At 36.9% G+C, this 19718-nt stretch overlaps 1 protein-coding gene across 7 annotated transcripts in view; it reads right to left on the bottom strand.

The window, feature by feature from the left end:
* Lrp1b (LDL receptor related protein 1B) overlaps nt 1–19718 on the bottom strand; it is a 1777797-nt gene that overhangs the window by 578924 nt on the left and 1179155 nt on the right. For all 7 annotated transcript variants that reach the window (XR_009056008.1, XM_057755646.1, XM_057755649.1 and 4 more), the window contains exons 29-31: nt 18254–18481; nt 2969–3143; nt 2175–2269 (exon numbers count right to left, since the gene is read on the bottom strand). Coding sequence is in view for 6 of the 7 variants with exons in the window: in XM_057755646.1 (XP_057611629.1) it covers nt 2175–2269; nt 2969–3143; nt 18254–18481 (498 nt within the window). In the remaining variant the exon portion in view is untranslated. The remainder of the gene's footprint in view (nt 1–2174; nt 2270–2968; nt 3144–18253; nt 18482–19718) is intronic.

Raw genomic sequence — 19718 nt, 5'->3', positions numbered from 1 at the left:
TCTACTAAGCTACTGACTGTTGTGTGTAGATTGTTGTATCTTTCTATTTTGTTAAAGTTATATTATAAGTCTTAGGAGTTAATTTTGGTGGAGTCATAAGGGCATTTCTTGTGTTGACATATAGTTCACCTACTGCATACACTGGGAAGAAAATACCCTTTTTAACAAGTGTTGCCACTAGACAATCATATACAAAAGACTGGTAGCACACCCATATCTCTAAACTGTACAAAGTGAACTCAAATTACATCAGAGACATTAATGTAATATCTGGAATTCTGAAACTTTTAGAAGAAAATATAAATAAAACATCAAATGTAGGTCTGGACTAGGACCTTCTGAAAAGGAAATACATTTGTGCATTGACAAATAGGACTGATGATATTGAAAAGCCCTTGCAGAGCAAAGGAAACAGTTGTCAGAGTGAAGAGACAGCTGAATATTGAGAGAAAACATATGCCAATTACACATTGGACACAGGGTTACTATGTAGACTATGTAAGCAACGTCAAACACTAAACATAAAAAGAAGCCAAAATATCTAGTCAATACATGACCTAATAAATTTCTCAGGAGAATGAGCAACTACCAACAAACAGTGGGAAAAAATGTTTACCACCCTGAACCAAGGGAGAAATGTACATTAAAATTCCTTTAGGGGCAGAGCTCAGTCAGTAAAGCATTTGCCAAATAAACATTAAGACCTGATTTCAATACCCAGCCCTATGTAAAAAGGCAGGTGTAGTGGTGTCCATATGCAATCTCAGAGCTGAGGAAGAGACAGGAGGAGCCTAGGGGCTCCTTGACCATTCAGCCTGGTATCCATAGAAGTCTCGAGTCCTAGTCTCAGACACAAAGTGTACAGTTTCCAAAAAGAAAAAGTTAGGGTTGACCTCTGACCTCCACATTTACATGCACACATAGGATCAAACATATATACCCTCGCATATGAACATACATATATATGTACACAGACAACATAAATAATATTCAAATTTAAAAAAACAAACAAACCAAGAGCATTATTGTGTGACTCAGCTGCATCAGTCCTTGGTTTATAACGAACGGACATTAATTCAGCATAGCACAGCAATACCTGCATTTCTGTAGCTATAGATAGACTACACTACTCACAATAGCCAAGACAAGAAACTAGGTTAGAGGTTCATCAACAGATGGATTGATAGAACAAATGAGATACATGAATACAACAAAATTTTATTCCTTCTTTAAGGCTTTATGCAGAATATAATCATGGCATCTACAGGGAGAAAGAAAGGTGAAACCCAAGATCATTCTACATAGTAAAACAGGCCAGATTCACAGAGACAAATATTATGTTTTCTTCCATACATGGAATCTGTATTTAAATATCATTATGTGGGAATTACATGAAGGTAGAAAGGGATTTATGAAAAAGAAGGAATTGGTCTAAAAGGAGGTATTCCATTTGGGTTTGGTCAACTTGACACAAGCTGGAGCCATTTGAGAAGAGAGAACCTTGATTGAGAAAATGTCCCCACTAGACTGGCCTATCTGTAATCCAGTAGTATGTTTTCTTAACTAGTAATTGATATGGGAAGACACGACCCATTGTGGGTGTTCTCATTCCTGAGCAGGTGGTCCTGGGGTACATAAGAAAGTAAGCTGAGCAAGCTTTATAGAACAAACCAAGACAGAGCAGGCGCCCATGGCCACTACATCAGTTCCTACCTCCGGGTTTCTTTCTTCAGTTTCCCTCTGACTTCCTTTGATGAAGAGGAAATAAAATAACTCTTTTCCTCCGCAAGTTGCTTAAGGCTCGGTTTTCAAATGCAGTATTAGACCCCTTAACTAGGATAAAAGGGGAAGGATACTCTAACAGAATCCATGAAAATAGGAGGAAAGTGGCAGAGTTGAAAAGGGAGGAGAACAAGTGGAAGCAAGCAAATGTCATAATATGTACATATGAAGCTGTCACATGGATGCTCAGGCAGTCTCTGTGCTGAGGAAGTTTAATAGCAAGCCCTTCCCCCCAAAAAAGGAATCTCATATAGAGAAAACCAATTCTATGGTACCAAGAAATTTGATCCAATTTATAATACTCTTCTATAATCATTTAGTGTTGAGTTCAAAATCATACACATGTAACTCATTAAACCTGTCATTATTAATTATATTAAAAAAATACTTACCAACTGGTTCCTTTTGGTTCTGAAAGAGAATCTTGATATTACTCCCATCCATATTTGCCATGTTTATTGTATTTCCATCTGTCCAGTATAGTTTCCTTAATTCAAAAGATATGGATTAAAATATTACATGCAGATGCATTTAAGAAACATAAGGCAAAGACTAGAGTAAGAAAACATATTCTAGGCACAAGATTAATTCTTTTTCCAAAGTGTCTAAAAGTGTTGGGTCCCTGCACATTTTCCTAGGGTAAAACATCTCTTTTTTATTATTATTATTCTCTTTGAAAGAATTTTATCCTTTTTCATTTTCCTGGTACTTGCAAATCTGATGCTTAACCCCACAACAAACTATTTTTATTATGTCCTTCATCTAAACAGAATTCTCTTGGCTGAGAAGGGATTAGAATGTGTCAATGGGAAGGTAAAGCTCTGGTATCTCACTGGCCCCTCGACTCATGAGAGACAAAAGCAGGCTGATTTTGTAGTGACCACACAGTCAGGAAATATTCACAAACAGCATTCTAAAGGAAATGGCTTTTCCTCTGCAACTTTTTGTTCTAAACTCTCATTCCCTAGAAACACGCACTAATGAGAGCTTATAAATTGCATTTCATTTGGATAAAAATCTCTAACCAGGACTTCGAATCTCTATAACAATTTCCATACTCAATTTCCAGTCACATTTTGACTCTCTCTTCAATACATGTATCATCTGAATTAAACAATCGGTTTGTGTAAAATCTGAAATAAAGTAAAAAATGTTGCAAAAAAGAATTTTAAAAATCATACTTTACCCCCTGACTGGGTGAGCTGCCAGGCACTGTGGCTTATCAATTCCATGGATAATTGAGGTTTTCAAAGAGCCATCTAGCCTGGCCACGTTAATTTGTGTTTCATCAAATTCCGAGCTAATCCAGTATAAATTACGCGACACCCAGTCCACCGCTAACCCTCTGATGCTCTGAATATCTGCAAAACAGGATAAAGAAAATGGAGAGTGACCAAAGGTTCACGTATGCCTGGCTCCTCAGGTAAGTTATTCTCTGTCTAAGGGAAAACCTAATTTACACTTTAATTTGTCAGCTAAAATTGTACAAGATTGTAATCTCATTCCCTTATCAACACTTCTTAAGGCATGCATAATCATTAATGTCTAACTGCAGAGGCATTAGGAAACCTGAAGCAACAATTATCATCAAAATTAGAGTAGCAGTCAATGATTCTCCAGTAAACCCTTGAAACAGACACTGGTAGAAGTCTTGTGGGCAGGAGTGACCACGATTTGACTGAGAATAATGGCTTCTGCCGTTGGTACCACACAGGTCTAGTTAGGAAAAAGCACTGTGTGTCATTAACAAATGGGCTGCTTGAAGTTTTTAGTGCTGATTTGCTAATTATGTGAAATAAAATAATTCAACCTTCCCCCAAACCAGCAAACTTGAACACCTTTCAACACAGACAATTAACAGGAATTTAATGGAATATGAGAACAAAACTAAAATAATTTTAATGTTATTCCAAATGTGGACTCTGCAGTAACGACAGAAGTCTAATTAAGTGTAGATTTAGCGCCACTAAAACGGGTGTCTGCAATGTTTTTCTTTGATTAGTGAATTGGGCGTCCTGAAAAACTAGCTTGGGGATGTGTCTTAAATACACAGGGGCATTTTAAAAAGAGATACATACTATAGCCAACTGCTACAAATTATGAAGATTAGTAATGTATAGTCGGAACATTTTAGTAACTATCTATGGCATTTGAGAGCTTAACCTGGACTTGTCTCTTTTTCTATTGTGTTATTTTCTAGTAGTTAGTATTTCTAAATTTTTAGTATTTAGGGTTCTTTGATCATCAGTTCCTAAACCTTCAGCTGGACATGTGAAAACGCAGCCTGTTCAGAGAATGTGGGAAGGATGGGGGTAGTGAGTATTCATGTGATCCTCAGGCATGAACTTCCTGCAGTGCTGACCAGTCCCAGCAGCTACAACATCACTACAATGGAATCAATACAACTGCCCACTCAAAGGAGGCCAGCAAACTCTGATTTTCGAAAACAATAAAATTGGAAAACTCCATCAAAGTTGATAAGTTCAGACTTATAAAACTTGCTAACAAAGCAGAAGAGGGCCAGGGTTCCAGTAATTGTGCTGCGGCTGTGAAGCAAAGAGGAGGGTGATGCCTGTCTATTTTACTTCCAAGGTCAGGAAGCTTTTCTCAGTGTGCCTGGCCCTTACAGTGCTGGTTCCTCCATCTGTTCCGTGTATGGTTTCCTTCGAACTGTCACTGCTCAACCTCTACATTCTGAATGCGGGTTTAGTTTACAGCGCAATTGCAATTGCATATTCTTCTTGTTGTTGTTCTTTTTTTTTTTTTTTTTTTTTTTTTTTTTTTGGTTTTTCGAGACAGGGTTTCTCTGTGGTTGTGGAGCCTGTCCTGGAACTAGCTCTTGTAGACCAGGCTGGTCTCGAACTCACAGAGATCCGCCTGCCTCTGCCTCCCGAGTGCTGGGATTAAAGGCGTGCGCCACCACCGCCCGGCTTGTTGTTGTTCTTGAGACAAAAATAATACAACACTTCTTTGAAATTAGACTTTTCTTCTCTCTCATGGTGCAATCCTGCCTCATCGTCTGGAGCTCACCTGCTGAAAAGAGGCAGTCCTAAAAGAATGAGCTTTGGATTCCTGCTCCAATCATGGGACCTTGGTTCTTTGTTAACAGCATTAGTTACATAGATTTTTCCCCCCTCTATTTTTGTTCATCTTAACCTGAGACAACTTAAAAATAAAACAAAGGATTTCTGGGAATCGTTTAGAGGATGTAATATTGTTTTTCTATGACATGCTTTATAAAATATTTTTATCTCTCTGATGCTCCAAATATTTTAAATTGTTTACCAATTAAGCCAAATATATGGCCTGGATAATGTACTCCTCTGTAATTGTAGAGCAAAACTCTGTATGTGTTAACAATATATGTTTCCAATATGTTGACTATTTTCTCAGACATGTGCAGATACATTCAACATAAGGATTTGTAGTGACTTATTAAACTTGCCAAACAATAATCTGAAATTTTAAGAATATCAACTAGCTACAAAACTAAAGTGTAGGCTGAAGTGCCTGAGGCCGAAGGTGTTTTTTAAATATACTTTTTTAAAATCTGAGCACACATTTGGACAATCTCAACCAGAATTTTGTATTCTTGTGATTGTTTTGAGCCCAGACAGCATTTTGATTTACCAGTCTGACAATAAAATATTGAATAAAATAAAAATATTGAAACAATATATTTTGACTCTTAACATCTGGTTTTTCAAATATACACACCAATATCTCTGAGCGAGTTTCTCAGAAAGTTCAGCTTTCATCTGTTTTAGGGTAAATCCACTTTCATGAACTAAAAACAGATGATATGTTCTGCAAAGCCCTCCCTAATTACAAAAGTCTCTGGTGCGTGATAAATTTTAGTTCTCAAATATATGTGAAAGCACAAGACAGACAGATGAATGTCTGCATGTTACACACAAACACACACATACACATGCTAGTCAGCTTAAGCTATAATGGTACGCAAATGAGAGATCAGAAATGTGACAATCATCAAGACCAAACCCAGAAACAGAATCTTCATTTCTGTAGGGTATTTGCGGCTTTGTATAATACAGCTCAAAAGTGTGAGAACAAGGCAGAATGACCACAGGGTTACTAGAAAGATTTTATTTATCATTAGTGATGAGTAAATGGGGAAAATCATTCCCATTTAAAAAGAAGAATTTTTGGAAAAAAAAAATTCACATTTTTCTCTCTAGATTTTTCTATCAGTTCTTGAGCTATAAGCAAATGTCAGGATATCTCCAAATGGTTTATACCTTGAGCAATATACTACTAGGCACTGACAAGAAATCTACTTGTCAAATGAGAAAGTTAAATTGATCGGAGGCTTAAAAGCCTCATTTTCCTACAGAAAAGAAATGTCTTAAGTAATGCTCTCATAGTTCCATAGATAAAATCCATTGTGATAGTAAAAAGGAACATAATGAACGTCCAAACAGATGTGATGTAAGTGCAAAACCAAAGAACAAATCAATCAAGAGTCCTCGAATTTAAATACTGGATGTAGAATCATTAGAAACAGCAGCTGGATACAGTTAACCTGGGAACTGGAAAATAAAGAAAAAGGTTAGCCAGAGTGACCATGAAAAGCTAGAAAACGGGTCTAGAACACAGAGCGAGTTACCTAATATATTTAATCAATGCTTTCAAGGGAGAGCATATAAATGGAGAAGCAAGAATACTGAGTTAATATTGGAGCTTTTTCCCACTGAAGTAATAAAAGACAACATGAGAATATTGTGAGAAGATGCAGGGATGATTGCAAAGACACCTGCGTAAATCCAGAGGCCAACCAGATAAACTTGACAGTTATCAATACGGTGGTGAAGCTAAGAGTGAGCTTGCAGTTGCACAGCTGAGGGAAAATATTCCTTGAATTTGAATGTTGTGCTCAGTTTATCTTAAGTAACAACTTAGCGACAATGGCAAAAGCTGATTTAAAAATTAGCAAAAGACTTGAATACAAATTTATCATTAGGTGATATAAAAAGAGTCAAAAGAATTTGAAAATGTGCACAAATATACTATTCATCAAAGAAGAAAATGAAAGCATGATCAAACACCCTGCCACTCCAAGAAGAAAGACAATTGTCATGAAGTTGGGTGGGTAGGAGGTGACAGGATATGGGAGGAGTTGGGAGACGGTAAAGAACATGATCAAAATACATCACATAAAAATTTAAAAAAAACTAAGTTAATCAAAATGGCATTCATCAAAAAGACAGTAGGATTAGTAGAAAAAAGAATCCTTGCTCACAGATGGTAGGTATGTAAACAAGTAGATCCCTGTGGGAGCAGTTTGAATTTCCTCAAAGTTTAAATGCAGAACCACAATAAAAAACAACAACATTACAACTGAATATCTCTTCAAAAGAAAGGAGCCAGCATCTGAACAGATAGCTCAAATCTCATATTCATTCTCTTTTATGTATAAGATCCAAGAAATAGAAACATAAAAGTGACTCTCAGCTTATGACTATGAAAAGAAACTATGGTACCAATGAATAATGGAATATCATGTAGCTAAAGAGGGTCAGATCTTGTCATTTGCCCCAAGATAGATAGAACAGGAGATTATTACATTAAGTAAAATAAACCAGGCATTGGAATGACAAGTACCACATGATTTCACTCATTTTTAGAGTCTAAAGCTGTGTGTTTCATTGGAGTCTCAGTTAAGTGGCAGTTACCAGAGGCCATGGAAAGTGGATGGGAGCTTCAAAAGGGATGGTCAGTAGAACTAACATTCTTTTTTTTTTTTTTTCATTAGCTAATTAGTGAGTATTTATTAAAGTCCTATATTGTTCTCAACAGTGGATCCTCACAGATGATTCAGAACATATCATGAGTTTTACTTTAGTTCTTATTTATCTCTTTCTGCTAAAGAACTAACGTTCTTAAACTTGACTAGAAGTTCTGAGCTTTAACACTGATGGTTTTCTGCAGGTATTGACAATGAACTGCACATGTGTTTTAAAACCTAGAAGAATTTTTGAGTGTTTTTAAAATTAAGACATGATATATCCCATAAGACTGAAAGTTTACCATGATTTAAGTGTTATATTATATATATACACATATATGTATATGCATCAAGATTTTCCAAGGTACCTCAGAATTATGTACACTTTTTGTATAATATATATCAGCTCAAATGAATTTAAATATTTTAAGTTACAATATAAGTAAAAACAACGGCAAATTTAAAAATATTGGGAAAGCGTGGTGCCTTTGTGTGCTGATGGTAGGGATGCGTGTGCAGCCCATGAGAGAACAGAATGGTGTTACCTCAAAACAAAACAAAACAAAACAAAACAAAAGCGTTATCCTCGGGCTCAGGAATTCTACTTCCTCCCCCCTCATTTTGGGTGAAAGGATCTCATGAATCCCAATTTAAGCTCAAAGTCATTTTGTAGCTGAGATTGATCTTGAACATCTGATCTACTTGCTTACACCTCCCAAGACAGGAACTATAGGTCTGTGCAAACAGTTTTCAAGACATGCTGAAGAGAGATGATGTCTCAAAGGGACATTTGGATTGTGATGTTCCAAGTGATATTTTTGACAACAGTCAAAGTTAGAATCAGCATGTGTTGACTACGAGATGCATGAATAAACACGATACAGTATACACAAACCGTAAAATGTTGTTCAGTCTTGAAACAGACAAGCATCTGATATATGCTAAAACATGGAGGGAACTGGAGGATATTCTGCTAAGCAAAGCATGTCTATCACTAGAAAGATGGCTCAGTTAACATACAACTGTGAGGACCAGAGTGGGTTCCAGAGAACCCACTCAAATGCAGAATGGGCTGGCATACTACGTCTACTCCTACCATGAGGGTAGTCAAGACAGAAAGTATTCAACCAGTACGAGCCAGAGTTTTAAAATTATCAAGTCCTATGTCCAAGTGAGAAACTCTGTCTTCAGATCTCCAGTGAAAAGTTCTGCTGCTAATCTCTGACATCTATACGTACATACACATCTCTGAATACTCATCTCTGGGTGTCTCCACACACACGAAAGTACACATAACATATGTGAACACACCACATACACATAAAATGTCAGTCAGTTAAAGAAACACCATACCTCTTTTTGCTCACTTCTGCACTAGCTCCTCCAACCTCTTTGATTATCTGTCATTTCAACCTGTTAGTTACATCATAACAACTGTACAATGTCCAAGGTCGGCCCTCATTTTCACACATCTCAAGGTAAGGATTGGGAGGGGAGAGTTTTGGGTAAACAATGCTGGCCTTGAATTCTGGATTCTTTTGTCTCTTTGCCTTATTGCTAGGTGTACGTCATCACAAGGCACTCGGTATCAAATCCAGAACTTAATGCATGTTAGTCAACCAGTCTACCAACTGATCCACATTCCAGCTCTAGGCTAATTTTTATTTCAAATTCAGAACATTTATGTAACTTTCTAATATCATCCCTGCCTGTTATCTTTACTGTCTACGGTTTTGCTGTCTACCTTAACAATTTCCATTTGATTTATCTTTCAAATAGTTTAGCTTACCCATATAACCTTTAAATTTTACCAGTAATTTCCCATTTTGTTGAGAGAGAAAGGAAAAAAAAATCACAGCAAAATAATCCCTTACTTTTTTAGGGGATAGAGTCCAACATGAAGCCCCTAGAGTGTCTAGCTACTTTCTCATCAGGGTTTCCTAAGGGTTCCCTGATCATTGTGACTAAGGATTCTTCAACTAGTGACCCCTTTTCCTCAAGGCCTTCTTTCTTACTTACACAGTTAGTACCTCATTAACTACATGCCAGAAATCAGGATGACTGGGGTCTAATTGTCAAAGCTGTTTATCCATGGTACAGTTCTTATTTCTCTTAACTATGCATTATATTTAGTCACGTTTAGATATACTACCATCTGTGATAAACCTTGAGCTAGTGAATTACCATGTGCAGTTTAAAATATTTGACCACAGAACATTTCAAAAGTCTAATGCCAAAACTAGAAAATGCTACAAAGTTTCTTCAAAATCCTGCATATGAAAACAAAAGTGCATAGCTATTTTTCTAATTGAAAATGTGAAAAGTAGGCATAGACAGTATGGCCATTTATCAGTTTGAACTATGCATATGTAGTTCTTAATGGGTAGCAAATACAAACATCATTATGGCTGCTTGTGTTTCTTTTCTTTCTTTTCCATTATTGCGTCACAGATATTGATATTATTCCACCACAAAAACTTTCTGGGTAAACATGAGAACTGGAAAATTCTGATCAGATATCAGTAAATAGCATGTCCCACAGTTAAGGTATCTAATGCTTTCAAAGCCCAGAAAGTACTGTTATTATGAACCTATGCTCATTTTCTTAATTCTCTATGTACTAGTCTTTAGAATAATTATTATTTTCAAACCATTCTTGCATTTAATACTTTGCAATATATAGAGAGAAAAGCTTTGCTTCACTCTGACAAAATAATTACTACAAAACTGGATGATGTTTGAAATATGAATAGACAAATCTTAGAAGAATTCAGTCAGATCCCAAGTACATTGAGAATTAGACTTAGATGAGCATGGTGTTACACAATGATAACCTCCAGTGTTCTGGAGGCAGAGGCAGGGGAATTGTTGGAGTACAGCAGACACATCAGGCTTGTTTGCCAATAAAAATGAGATTTGCCTCAAAATGACATGGACTCTCATACACTTATGACGGCGTGTCTAACTCTTTGCTCACATTTCATAGGAATAAAAATCTTTGGGAGGAGGAAGGAAATGGTGCATTTAACCAAGAATCCACTGGAGGATCTGCAGAGACACTGAGTGTGTAGGAAGCACACACTGTAAGAAATAAGCATGTGGTGAAAGCTAACCTCTTTGATCTCCAACTCATAAATTCATTTTATTTATAAAAGGGGAAAATGTGGGAGAAAGAACACACCTGTGTGATCAACAGTGAAACCAATTTCAAGTGTAAATGAAGCTTTAATATTCCCTAGAATTGCAAAGATAACTGATCGTTTTCCTTATCTAAGAAAGTGGAAAGCAACATGAACCTCAAAGTAAATACAGCATTAGAGGGGTAAATTAAAAAATAAAAAATTAAAAAAGGAACTCAAGAAAAAATATCAACAAAAGAAAATGTAATTTAACTTGGTTTGCTCTGGTAAAATATTGTCCAAAAGCAACTTATTTCACCTTATATTTCCCAGGTCACAAGTCACTGAGGAAAGTCATAGCAGGAACCCAAGGCACAAACCTGAAGGCAAGAACTAAGGTAGGGGCCAGGGAGGAATATTGCTTACTGGTCGGCTCTCCATTGCCTGCTCAGCCTACTTTCTTACACCACCCTGAACCATCCACCCAAGGATTGCACTGCCCATATTCTGATGGGTTACTGCACATCAATCTTTAATAAAAAAAATGTCCCAAATACTTGCCCTTGGGCCAGTTTAATGGATACAAATTCTCAATTGAGGTTCCCCTTCCCAGATGACTTTGATTTGTGTTAAGTTGAAAAAAGTAACCAGCACAATCCATTCAATTATTCTTTCTTATATTCAGAATTTGAAGGTACATTCATGTTTTGTAATATTCTTTGTTGTGCTATTAGCAGTGTACTAAATTTTTCAGAGGCACACTGTTATGTAAAACAGTATACCACTGAGTAGTTGACACTTGGGAGGTCCAGTTGAACTCTGGAACCACCTTAAAAGGAAAGTGCTGTGAGCTAACGGAATTACCTCCAGTGACTTTCAGTGAAATCCCGAATTGTCTTATTGAACATAATGAAAGATACAGGAGAGCTAATAATGTGACCTAGAGGGTAAGTTTTTTCTGCCAAGTTCTTTACCATGCCTTCGAGGCAACAGTTCATTTTCTATGACCTTGAGCTTTCTCATCTATAGAATGGAAATTATTCATTTACAATATTAGATGTGTAGAGATTAAGAGAGATGACATTTGTGTCATATTTACGTTAGGTCGTTTATCATATCCAATCAGTAAGCCTGACAACATGAATGATGAGAAACTATTTGGTCCAGGCAGAGGCTAAAAAAGGGACCAGATAGTAAAGCTTTTTGATTCCCAGAACTTTCTGGGAATTATAATATCTTTTTCTCTTAAATTAAAAATACATTTAATTTTTGTATCATGGCTAATCTTGGTTGTCAACTTGACTACACCTGGAATCAAATAAAACCTAAGTAGGTGGGCAGGATTTTGAAGAATTTATTTTTTTTAAGATATTTAGAGGTAGATAGCCCATGTTAAATCTGGACCACACCTTCTACTCATTGTCACTGGCAACTTCAACTATATTTCTCTAGAGGCATTTCTTTCTTGACATCTGAATCCACTTCTTCAGGATTCCAAAATAGACTCAAAAGCAGGGGCTGTCTAGGACTTCCATGGAACTCCAGCCCAAGATTGCTACTGCTGAAATATTCAGTTTTGTGGACTGTAACAACTTCCAGATCCTTAGCCTTTCTATAAGAAGACATCCATTGTTGGATTGCTTAGGCCACAGCCTTAGGCTAGTCTAATATAGCTATATATATGTATATATATATATATATATACATATATATATGTTTAATTAGTTCCTTAAGACAACATCAAGTAATATAATTTTATGAGAGCAGAATAACACACATCAATATTCAAGTGTATGTATATGCATTTGTGCAATACTGCATATAAATAATACTATCAAATTTATGATACATATGCTTATATTCATATATTAATAGTTATCATTATACTGAATTACCTGATTCTGAGCTACTTACCATAAATAGTTATGAAGAAGATCTTCCACAGATAACATATCAATGTAAAGTCTAGTGTTGGGAAAGATAGGCAAGCTTTTGTTTCCCTTGATAAAACTTGAACCAATAAGTGTTTGTCTCAGGAAACAGGAATGATTGGAACACTATTTATAAACCATTTTTTTTTTTGCAGTTGACTTTATATTAGCTTCAAACTGAGGAGTGGGTGAAATAAAGTCTTTTAAGAAAATCCCTGAAAAGCCTACCACATTCTCCCAGACCACCATAGTTGCAAGTTGGACGTCATCAACAGCAGAAACAAGAAAAACAAGAACTAGCTTACAAGCTCATGGAAACTAAACTCAAAAATAAATAAATAAATGAATAAATAAATAAATAAGCAAGCCAAGGCAGTAATACAGAAAATTAAAGAATTTCTAGAATTCAATAAAAACAAATACAAAGCATATGTAAACTTATGGCACACTATGAAAACAGTGTTGAGATGAAAGTTCATGGCACTGTCTACATTTTAAAAAGCGGAGAAATATCATACTAGAAATCAATAGAACACCTGAATGCTATAGAGCAAATAAATAAAAAGAAAAAAGAAGAAAGCACCTATAAGAGTTGCAGACAGGAAGAAATTTTCAAAGTGAAGTTTGAAATCAATAAAATATAAAGATAGAGAACAATACAAAGTATCAATGAAAAATAAGAGTGATTCTTTGGGAAAATCAACAAGATAGACAAACCCTTATCCAAACTAACTAAAAGACACAGAAAGAATACACATATTAACAAAATCAGACATGAAAAGGGGAGCATAGCAAGTCACCAAGGAAATCTAGAGAATAATATGGATATACTTAAAAAATATGTGCTCCATCAAACTGGATAATATAAAAGAAATGGGTAATTTTCTTCATAGGTATCATTTACCAATGTTAAATCAAGATTGGCTAAGTAATTTAAATAGACCCTATAACCTTTAATGAAATAGAATCCACTGACTCTGAACCAAACAAAAATTTGGTTGTTAAGTGAATGATGATCAAGTTCCAATTGAATGACCCAGAAAGGTTAGGAAAAGGGGGCTGTAGGGAGAAGCATAGATCCAACTGGGGGGTGAGGGAGAGATGGAGGCAGAGAGTGTGGGGAGAGAAAACTCAAACTGGGGCATTTGGGGGCTGATGTGGAAATGCAGTGCAATGAAAATGTCCTGGAATCTATAAGGGTAACCCTAGCTAGGACTCCTAGTAATGGAGGATATGAAGTCTGAACAGGCCATCTTTTTATGGCCAGGCAAGGTTTCCAGTGGAGGAACTGAGGTACGTTTTGTTGAGCTGTTAACTGAGGAGGTCTAATTGAGGTTCCTAACAACCAAAACTGATGCTAAGTCAGAAGTTTACCTTCTAAAAACTGACGACAGGGCCCCATTGTGGAGAACAAGTTCCTCTCAGCTCATTGAAAATAGAGAGGTTGAGTTGGTATAAGCAGGAAGCCTTCAACCCCTACATCTTCTTGGCATCAGAAGGTACTACACAGGCTAGAAAAATAGAAATCTGAACTCCAGTTCAGTCACAAAACCCGCTATCTACAAACTGCTCTTTTTGCAATATGTTTGGGGTTATGGTGGTACAGAGCATGTGTGACTGGGTAACTTGAGGCTCACTTCACAAGAGGTAGCCCATGCCCCTACACTGCCTGAGAGGCCAGTAAACTGGAGGCTGGGTATCCCAGAAGTCTAGGGTAGAACTAAACATTACTGGGGGGAAAAAAGGAAAAAAGAAAAAGATTTCTAATGGTATTCTGCTATGCTGATAGATTGGTGTCTCATCCAGTCGTCCTTTTTCAGAAATTTTGGAAAGGCTTCTCCAAGAAGCATGTGGGAGAGGATGCAGAGACCAGCACAACATATTACGCAGAGGGGGTCTAAATTGGAGGTTTACAAAGAGTCTCTCACCTTGGAGATCTCGGAGCACTGAAGAAGATGGGGAGGAAAACCTAGAAGTCAGGGAATGGAGAACACCAGGAGAATATGCCCACCTGATTAGCTAAACAAGTCTCACTTGGGCTCCCAAAGACTGATGCAACAAGCAAGGAGCCTGAATAGATCTGTGCAAAGTCCTCTGGTTTTATGTTACGACTCTTGGCATGGTGTTCTTGGGAGACTCCTAACAGTAGTAGCAGCTGTACCTCTGACCATTTTGTCTGGAGATACCTTTCCTCCTATGGGGTTCCCTTTCCATCCTCAAGAAAAGGGCTTTTGTCATGTCTTATTGTATCTTGTTTTGTATTGCCTGACTGCCATCTTCTGAGGATCTGTTCTTTTCTGGAGATGAAATGGAGGGTGAAGGAACTAAGGGAATCAAGAAGTGGGGGTCTAGGTGGAGTAGACCGAGGGGAAATTTTGGTGGGGATGTATTGCATGCAAGAAGAATATATTTTCAGTTAAAAAGAAATAAGGAAATAAAAACACACTGTGAAGGATCAAAAGGCAGTCACGTGCAGAGGAGAAACAAAAACTTCAGAGGCCATCCACAGGACTGCAAAAGGACTGATGGCCAAGCAAAATAAACAGACTACTGTGGGAATGTGTGATACTCTGATGAGGTCTAAAGCCAAACTTTCAAGAGTTCATTGCTGGTTTTGGTGCTGCTAATGGAACTTTTGACCAGTTTGTATTAGTTACTTTCACAATGCTGTGACGAAACACCACGAATGAAAAGATTATGGAAGAATGTTTTTGTTATATGGTTCTACAGGTATAAGAGTCCATATGGTAGGGAGGCATGTCAGCAAATTATAAGTATGGCAACAGATTCAGGAAGCTGAGATGTCATATCTACAAAGACAAAAATGAAGCATAGACAGATAATTGGTAGTAGTGGAGCCTGCTTCCGTCTTAGGCTTGAAGGTTGTCTTACAGTAAAAACAAACTAGGCTCCTTCCTATTTCTGATTAAATCACTGTTTCTTAAAGATTGAGACATTCTCCAACTGTAACCTTAGCTACATATGGCTCTGCCTTGCCTGTTCCAGGAAATGGCACGTCTTACTTCAAAAAGTTGCAATGACTGTCTTGCAACCCTACATCTGTTTCAAAAAGGTTGATATGTTTACTTTGTTAGATTCTGCTCCCATAACCCCACCTATTTTGCCAACCAAATTGCCCATTTAAAAACCACCTACCCCTGAGCTAGAAAACCTTGTTTTGCTCAAGTCCACTAATGACCTCTAGAACCCCACCATAAAGGAAGGCAGCATATGTACACAGATACGAAACATTGCTTCTGCTTGCTTTAATTAATTTCCCCATGATGATTTGGGTCAGTGGTTTTTCTTCTCACATCTTTTGGATTTATACTATGACTCTCAAAGACCTTCCCTACATATATCCTCCAGCAAGACTCCACTCCTAAACCTTTCTAAACAATACCACCAACTACCAACTTAGTGTTCAAATACACAAGCGAGCATATGGGGCTTTTCTCATTGAAAGCACCATATTGTTTTTTAACAAGGCTGCACTCTGGAAAAAAGGCAAATCCAATGAATCTGTGAAGAACAGGAGCCACTTTGGCAGACCCTCTACCTCTTCCTTCAGGTTAAACTCTGTGCATAGCCCGGGAATCTCTATTAGATAGATATCTTTGGTAAATGGATCACTTCCAAAGCAAAGCTAAATATCTCTCTCTGCCCTTTACAAAACAAATACCATACTGTGTATTAACATAAGCTGAAGCATAGAAATCAGTGCTAGTAATATATACGTAAGGAACTTTATATGATCAAATTCTATTTCTTCAACTCCCTGAGCTTGTCTGTGCTCTGGCTTCTCTGGATGATGCAGTATGGGTATTACAGTGGCTATCCTGCATCTATATCTCCCTCTATTTCTTCTCCTATAGAAAATACTTGTCCATATGTCTTAATTAATTGCAGATCCTAATGTGTATTATTAGTGAAATAATATTAGTGCTCAATTTCGAAAAGTAGATGCAATCAAAGTCTGTTAAATGGAAAAGTCTTGTATTTTTTTCAAATAAATACTCAATGAATTAGAACTGGATTCCCTTCCTACCATTACAGTCAGAAGCCTGTGCCTTAATGTTTATAAACATCATGTTTAGCCGTGTACAGGTCTCAGAGTTTTTGGAGAAATGTGTTCCTTCCTGATAAAGTCATAGAGGCCTTGAACTCCTTTCAAGTAGTAGGGGCATTTCAATGAATATAAGGAGATCTTTGGGTCTGGAACAAATTTTACACCCAGTACTGTTGTGTGGAAAGAGAAAATCATCATATCTATTCTTCAGACTTTCCTTCATTTGTGTTAGAGAAAAAATGTATCACTTCTGATGAATCAATACTGACTTAACATTCAGTACATTGTTTTAACAGAACTAATATACAACCAGTTGATCTAAATACAAACACATGTCAGTTGTCAGCCCATGTCACCCTTGGGTATAGCTGAAGTTCCCGAAAGGCTGTGGCTTGAGAACCTGTATTTTTTATTGCACTAATTAGGAATTTAAACATTCTTGACTTCTGATCCATCCCTCCCCTTTCTGAAGAGGAAACAGAGGAAGGATGGATCTGGGGGAGGTGAGGGGAGTTAGGAGGGGTGAAGGGAGTGGAAACTATGGTCTGGATGTCTTGTATGAGAGAAGAATCTGTATTCAATTAAAAATATAAGATTTATAAAGATATTAATATTTTGCAAATAAAGATATTGAGCAAAAGGAAAAAATTAAATACTTCTCAAATACAGTTTGATTATAATTTTCAGTGTTCTTCAAAGCAAAGGTGCTAGATCAAGTTGATAAAATCATACTGCCTTCCAGTCCTCTTGGAACGCCTGTATGAAGTGTATGAAGTACAGCTGCAGGGAAAGCAAGTGTGGTCTGGTCTGGTTTCAGCCACAGTGAACAGTGCTCAGTGAAGATCCATTCACCAAGCTAGTGACTGACAGAAAGTGAAAAAATCCAACACAAACAAATAGTAAATCAATTAAATGGTGAATATTGAGAGTTCAGCCACTACATTCACATACATGTTTAATTCCTGATGGATTTTATAGTTTAGAAATTATTATTATCATCATCATGCATGCTCAGGTTCATACATAGACATGTGAGCTAATACATGTCATGGCAAGCACGTAAATGTCAAAGGACAACTTTCAGGTGAGATTCTCTAGTACAGTAAGTATATTTACCCACTGAGCCACTGAGTCATCTTGCCAGTCTTTTGGACTTTTTTTTTTTTTTAAGGTAATGCAAGTGAATCTGCTGAGAGTTTCTGGGAAAGTTTCTGGAATATCTCTCTGTATAATATTTTTAAAGAGAGGTTTAATTCTACAACTTAATTCAGAGGACTGATCCAATCCTTGCTATATGTTATGCTGTCTCCATGTGAGTAATGTTTAAAGCAGAAAAAAATAAAGTTTCTCAATGTGTTTAGACATTTGAAAATTTTCATTTGCTTTGGAATTTTTCCATTGAATGGAACTAAATTTCTGGTTATCAAAATAGTGTGTGGTTTAACTGCAGCATTTGACTTTTGTAGGTAGATGACGAGTAATTGTTGGGTCTGAGCATAAGCAATCCCAACTTTCAGTGAAGTTGAACAGTGCAGGAAGAATGTTAAAGAAACTGTTTACTGCAAACGGAATAACAAACACTGCTGGGGTCACACAATTCTTTTACCTCTTGAAATAACTGTTTCTAGCCCTGTTCCATTAATGAAAGCCCGTGTTATGGTTTGCGTTTTGATGTCTGTCCAGTACAAACGTTCCTCAGAGGCATCAAAGTCTATTACAGCAACATCATCGATGTCTGGGACAGTGAAGGCCGTGATGAAGTTCACATACGGATTGTCAATGTCCACGCCTCGGATCTCCGAACGTCTTGCATAAAGAAGAAACTTTTTCATTTCTACGGAAACAAATTGAAGTGATATTTTTTCTTATGTTGTTGACAAGTTTAACACAGTCTAGAAATTCTAAAATAGCAACTTTCGATGGCTTCAGTTTTAACACAAGAGAATAATTTTAAAAAAATCTGGTGGAAACAATGTATCGATCATCTATCTTGAAAGTACTCACAACAAGAAGCTGTAAAACAGTTTGGGAAGATCTTTGAGTAATATTGGTAATTTAGTTTTAAATGTCAAGGAATTCTCAGTACTTGATTTTTGTCTCAGAATAGCTAAATGTTGCTTACAAAAATCAGGTGTGGAGTTGCAGGCACATCTCTGAATTCCAGGCCCTCCGTGGCTACATAGTGAGAACCTGTCTCAGAAACCGACCCAAACAGAGAACAAACAAGCAAAACCAGAACATGCTGCATATATGTTCTCAACAACCATATTTCAATACCTCATATTTGAATATAATTAAAATAAAATTACCTTTTATTAAATGGTTTTTGAAGTACTTAAGAATATATCTGCCTTAAAAATGTCACTGAATAATATTACACATTCTTTTTTTAAAAATTCCATTTATGTATTCCCTATCAAAATCAGGGTTCATGTAGTCTCCAGATTTTATTGTAATTTTCTTGTTCTGGTATTGGCCAGCATTTGGGTACTCTTTTTATACTGTTTGTGATATAAGGGTTACAATTATTCTAATACGTGTTGTGGCTGGGTTGCCATTATTTTGAGAAATCCACTAGTCTAACATGAGGGTCCATGGTACACTCTTGTTACAGCACTATTCTTCATATAGAGCAAGACAGACTGCCTAACATACAACTCCTGGATTCTGTGCGGGAGCCTTTAAAATCCCCAGCATGCTCTAGTCCCTACACACTCCAATAGCTGATGGGTGTTGGTCATTTCTCTGTGGGGCTGGACTGTCGGGGCCAATATGAAGAGAAAGTGGGCACAGTGAATGCAATTCCTCTTCAAGTCTATAATATGCATGCACCCACACCATGGGTATAAAACTTGTTATATAACTTCATTATGATAAAAGGTGGGACATGCTCCTCCCATCAACATACCAGAGCCCAAGAAAGATAACACCTCAATGAACCTGGCATGGCCCTCTGGTTTGGTGGAATTTGCAGCTGTCCATCCCAAATATTTGTTTTCTCAAGTACCTTTTATAGTGGTATATTGTGTAAAAGCTTGCCTGAAGATCAGAGAGCAAAGCAGTGATACTAG

This window comes from Chionomys nivalis, chromosome 22 (assembly GCF_950005125.1).
Source record: "Chionomys nivalis chromosome 22, mChiNiv1.1, whole genome shotgun sequence".
Lineage (NCBI taxonomy): Eukaryota > Metazoa > Chordata > Mammalia > Rodentia > Cricetidae > Chionomys > Chionomys nivalis.
Note: the sequence above shows the minus strand (reverse complement) of the source record. Positions and strands in the feature narration are given on the sequence as shown.